At 39.7% G+C, this 5,690-nt stretch overlaps 1 protein-coding gene across 1 annotated transcript; it reads right to left on the reverse strand.

Moving 5' to 3' along the window:
* Window positions 1-318: 318 nt before the first annotated feature.
* LOC144532778 (cadherin-3-like) lies at window positions 319-2,271 on the reverse strand. Its single transcript, XM_078273715.1, has 5 exons — window positions 2,227-2,271; window positions 1,895-2,011; window positions 1,015-1,102; window positions 475-632; window positions 319-351 (listed from the first exon to the last, which is right to left on the reverse strand). The coding sequence occupies exons 1-5, from the start codon at window positions 2,269-2,271 to the stop codon at window positions 319-321; spliced, it is 441 nt and encodes a 146-aa protein (XP_078129841.1).
* Between the last annotated feature and the right edge of the window lie 3,419 nt (window positions 2,272-5,690).

Below are 5,690 nucleotides of genomic sequence, written 5' to 3' on the forward strand. Positions count from 1 at the left end.
AGAAATGTCAATAAACCAGAGCAATTTTTTCCTCACATCCTGGAATGCTGTGTGGACTAGCCAGACCTTCCACCACAGCGCTGTGGAGGTAGGTCTGGCAAACCGAGACTACATTTTCTGCTGCTCTAACCATTAGGCAATTACAATAATGTGCTCTTTGTTAATGCAAAATGGAGGAAACTAGCGAGCAGTGCTGAACAGATAATCATGACACAAAACCATCTGCCACGTAATCTGAGAAAGCATTTTGGACTTGACACCATAGACAAAAGAATAATGGACAAATGTAAGATTTCCAGAAATCCAAAGGCTTTACAGTCACGTTACCACTTTGCTCCAATCTGCCTGTGTCTTTAAGCACACAGCACAGAGACAGACACAGTACAATAAATCAAACGAGAAAAAATAAAAACAAATCATTTCAATAGTTTGAAAGCATGCAAAGACTAGTGAAATTTGTTCTAGAAGTCTCACCTCTCTGTCTAGCCCACCGGCATTGACTCTGATGACTCCTGTGACTGGTTTGATAACAAACATGAAGTCACGGGGCAACTGTGGCTCCTGGCTCATCAGACGGTAGCGAATATCTGAGTTGTCAGTATATGGCTGGTCAACCTTAATCACCTCAAAACCTGGAGAGAGGGAAGTCAGAAGTGAAAATGAATTAGAGACTTATCAAAGTATTCAGAGCACTTCATTAAAGAGGGGATTTACAAAATAAAGCTAGGCCATACAGGGCTAACATTATGTTATTTTTCTTATAAAACAATGCACCTGGTGATTGTGGTGTGCGTGTAGGATGTCAGTCACTGAAATTATTTTGTATTCCTGTCATACCCCATATAGTGGACTAAAAGTAGTCCAATCTACAGTACATTCTATTATCACTAACTATGGGTAACTACTTAAGTGCATTGCGGACCCAGAAAACAAAGATTTGTTGTCTTCTGGATTTTAAAAACTACTTGAAAAACACAACAAATTTACTCAATGTGAGTAAATGTATTTTGTTACTTTCCACCTCTGCAGAGGGGAGACGTTCAAACAATTTGTGACCAGGGTGAAAGGGATCGGCTACAATCTTTCCTGCCGCCTCAGCGTCCTGGAGAGACAGCAGATTGTAGCCAATCACCTTTTTAGCAGACCTTATGATACACTGCACTCTGCCCTTGTCCTTGGCAGCAGCGTACCAGATGGTGATGGAGCAGGTGAGGATGGACTTGATGATGGCAGTGTAGAAGTGAACCATCATTGTCTTTGGCAGGTTGAACTTCTACAGCTACCGCAGTACATTGTACAAGTAAATTCTCTGTTGTGTTTTTTTGATGATGAGGGAGCTGATGTTCAACTCCCAGAAGAGTGATAGTGAGAAAGCGGCATTGTTTCAACTGCAATCGTTAGTCAACTACATTATTTTGTAGGGTAAAACAAACACATTGGATCATTTTTACATTAGAAAAGTCTCATTTGGGTGCCTGGGTAGCTCAGCTGGTAGTGCATGTGCCCATATAGAGGTTTACTCCTCGACCCAGCTGCCACGGGTTCAACTCTGACCTGTAGCCTTTTGCTGCATGTCATTCCCCCTCTCTCTCCCCTTTCATGTCTTCAGCTGTCCTATGCAAATAGAGGCCTAAAATGCCCCAAAAAATAATCTTGAAAAAAATAAAAGAAGTGTCATTTAGCGCTAGCACATCCACTGAGAAGTATTTCCCCCACTGTGTTGGAACAGGTCTTGGATTTTGCTATATCAAAGTATAAGGTCAAACAGTAAAACTCCTATCCTGCTTTTTTGTCTTGTAAAAGCGAAATATACTGTTGAACAGACATCTTTTTCAGGCTTAATTAAATGAAATCCACTGATGGTACATTTTGATGAGGCATCAGCAACTTGTACCAGAAAGGTGTCTTGAGTGGAAGTAGGTTTGTTGTCGTTCTGGTCAATTACTTTCACCATAATATCCATAGGGGCCTCAGCATCTCCTGAACCATCTGCTACAGCATGGGCTTGAAACTGCATAGGAATAAACACATTTGTATTATAATACATACATGCAAGAATATTCCATAAAGATGATTGGGCATAGATCATACAGAAAGATGCATATTGTTTCAAGAAATCCTGTTTTTGACCAAAATGTGAAAGGTGTGGTCATAATGTCACCATGTCATCAGTTGATGTAGTTCTTTTTTTAAACTTAAGAGTGAGAGCCCAGATCAATTTCTCACCTTGTTCAGCCTATCGGTGAGTTCCACACTGGATAACCAAGCCATCTCACTTTATACATTGCTAGCAAAATGCCTCATTTTACAACAATGGAAATCTGAATTTATCCCCACATTCCACCAATGGTTGAGAGAACTGGGCAATGTAATCCACATGGAAGGCCTTCGATATAAGCTTGCCAATCAAGAGAGGGGTTTTCTAAAAGTATGGAAACCGCTTCTTGACAAATAGTCGATAACCCAGCAGTTGTGAGTTGATTTACACACCTCATGTGCCTGACTAGTCATATCAAGTTGTTGCCATAGGGTATCGCAACTTTTTCTCTTTTTCCTGAATCACTGTTGTTGCCATGTTAGTTCAGTTTTATTTATTTTTATTTAAACTCTTTTCTGCCCTTCTCTCTTAGGCCCAGTATAACATTCATCAGATTTAAAGGTGCTGTAGGTAGGATTGCGAAGATCCAGGACTAAGCCAAAAAATGTTAACATCAGCAACTTCTCAGTCCCTCCCCACTTTCTGCTAAAGCCCCAAACGGTCTCCTAAACCCCTCCCCTCACAAGGGAGAATGAATGCGTGAGCAGTGATTGACATGCAGTTAGACACCCCCGCTGGCCCTGATTGGAGCATCTGAATAGGGAGCTGTGGATTTTTGTAAATCGCACCCCTGCTTGCTGAGAAGCTGTGTGAGAAGGGGAAAGGGGAGAGGGGAGCGGGGGACAGTTCACCTCTGGGTCGAACGGGTTGCTGGTCATAGGCGCCAATGCCGTTGTTGCTCCACTAATACTGAGCTCATAGTTGGGTACAAAGCTGATCACGGTTATGTGTCAGTTAAACTTATCATCTCAATCCTATCCTGAGTTGAAAGATAGCCTACTTTACGGCTTTATTATGGAGTTGATAGGCGTATGTGTTCGTGTCGGCCATCTGAAATGCAAACATTTTTTGACTACTTTTTTTTTTTTTTAAAGGGCGTGCGCCCGTGAGCATTCAATAGGGGAGCAGATTTCATACAATAACATCATTGATGATTTTGCATCAAGGAAAGCCAGAAAGGTCAGGTTTTAGTTTTAGTTTGTGTGTTCTGTTCTTAGTGCAATAGTGTAACAGATTCTTTTATATAGTGTGTTTTCACATTTGTGTGATGAAGGATTTGTGCTATTTAGAATAGGCCTATTTATTCTATATTTTATTTGTATATTATTCTTAATATTTTATATTATTGTTGCTCTCTGCTGTTGTTACAATTTAATATATATGATTGTATATATTTTTGGCACATTTATTTATATATATATATATATATATTATAACAACATAAGGGAAAGAGAAAATTATATTTCTCAATTGCACAAATCTTTCATTAGAACATTTGAAAAACACACTTAAGAGAATCCAGTTATTTAACTAACAGGAAACACACTTTTTAAGGTGCAAAATTTCCACCTCCAACATTTTCAAAAGACAATGAACACAATTCTGCACAAAATATGACAGTATAAGTTATCAGAACTTAAAATAAATATACACTATAATATATATATAGTAAGTTTTCTTTTCTTTTTTTGGGGCGGGTATAATTCAATGTAGAACCACCCCTGTATATGTCTATATATTATGTATGTGAGCGTGTGTATGTATGCGAGTATGTGGCTACATCTAAAGGAGGGGGGGTCTTCCCGTTACAATTTAACTACTCCTTTTTGGTTTCGGTTGTTGCCTGTTACTGGTTCTGTAATGGTTTGCTTGCTTATCTGGACATTCCTTGTATTGCCACCTCATAGTAAGGTGACCTTATTTTTTGAGACAAAATCCGGGGACATTTTCAGCTCAGAAGCGTAAATACCTCCAGAACAGGTAATGTTTTTATCTTTGTAAAACTTAAAATGGGGACACTGCCCCAGGAGCGTCACTAGACCTAGAGCTGCACTGGGGCACAAGCCCCCCTAGGGGGGGTCCATGGGCATGCTCCCCTGTAAGAAACCTTTGTCTTTTAACGTTCAAATGCATCAATCTGGTACACGTTGAAAAGAAATTCAGAGGTAAGACTTGATTATTCTTATCTATGGATGGAAATATTTGGGCTGTAGCCTGAACTATTTTGCACTTCAGAATTTTAACCATGCACACACAGGTTGAATAGTTTTTTTTTCATATTTTTGCATTAATGTCACTAGGAAGCATACCAGTATAAATATATATTCATATGTGTAAGGGGGATATATATAAGTAAGTGGGATTGTCTGGAATCTGGCAATATAATAACCATTATGGTGGGATACACTGGCTAAGCAATTTACAAAAATGTCTGTGCTGACATAAATAGTTTACATGAGAATACTGTCACGCCTAGTCCCTTGTCAAGTTTCTTTGTTTAGTTGGTTTCATGTTTTCTGTTGGTTTTCCTGACAAATACATTATAATTTTGGCCCAAAGTTGGAGACCATGTAGAAATTTTGTTGCAATTTCAAAACCGGATTACCCGTAAACCGCTTGTTGTACTGATGCATGTGTTGAGTGAAGAGTTTGTGAGATATTTTACAGAAAGTAATGGGTGTGCAGAGATTTATGCAGAATGCAAATATGATAACATTTCATGTAAGCAACTGGCGCTAATATCATTGGAAAGCTTAGATTCTGGTTGAGGTGGTTGTGCCAGACTCACGCCTTTGGCTGAGTCTCTATCTGTCAAAGGGAGAGCAGGAGTGCGGTTGTGAAGAAGTTGGTAATTTTGCATGCACTATATCCGTGTCACATTCTCATTAGGGGCTGAGCCCCCCTAAAGGTCTGATCCTAGAATCGCCCCTGCTGCTACTTCATACTTGTACTCCACTACACATCAGAGGGAAATGTTGTAAAGTTTACTGCACTACATTTATCTGACAGCTTTTGCTTTATTGCTTCACGCTGGGCTTGTTTCTGCAACAGCTCATTGAGTATCGGATACAATTAAAACTATTGAGGAAATATTTTCCTCTGACATTGCCAGTATTAAACGAGATTGCTGCAGTTGGCAATGGCGAAACAAGCTACAATGTAAGTTAATAGGACGTCAATTGTCCAGCTTGTATTTACGTTCATAAAAGTGCTTGTTTTTCCACTGACAGGCTCAGAATATTATTCTAAGTGTCTGACAACATTATGGAAAGGATTTCTAAGGAGGTCGATCTTTCTGTTAGAGTAAGACATAAACATAAAACAAAAAACAAAACATAAAAAGTCTGCGAAATTGCGTTCACTAAACCCACCAGACTCCATGTAAATAAACTAATTTGAGCAGCGCTTTCTCTGGCTTGATCTTGCGCATGTAGGGTGCGCGAGTCAGCGCGACTGTACGTTTGGTCAATGTTTTCTTTCTTTCATTCCAATTTCAGGTCTGTCAGTCACAGTGAAAACGGGGACATTTCCGGGGACAGGTCACCGAAACTGGGGACGTCTGGTCACCCTACCTCATAGTCCATAGGGTGCT

This window comes from Sander vitreus, chromosome 17 (assembly GCF_031162955.1).
Source record: "Sander vitreus isolate 19-12246 chromosome 17, sanVit1, whole genome shotgun sequence".
Classification (NCBI taxonomy): domain Eukaryota; kingdom Metazoa; phylum Chordata; class Actinopteri; order Perciformes; family Percidae; genus Sander; species Sander vitreus.

What these genes read in the sequence shown, in the direction of transcription:
- LOC144532778 (XM_078273715.1), bottom strand. Translation starts at nt 2,271, where the DNA reads ATGGCTTGGTTATCCAGTGTGGAACTCACCGATAGGCTGAACAAG. An exon ending in CCACTCAAGACACCTTTCTG is followed by an intron (nt 1,103 to 1,894) that starts GTACAAGTTGCT and finishes CTGTCTCTCCAG; the next exon opens with GACGCTGAGGCGGCAGGAAA. An exon ending in CCCCTCTGCAGAGGTGGAAA is followed by an intron (nt 633 to 1,014) that starts GTAACAAAATAC and finishes CCCTCTCTCCAG; the next exon opens with GTTTTGAGGTGATTAAGGTT.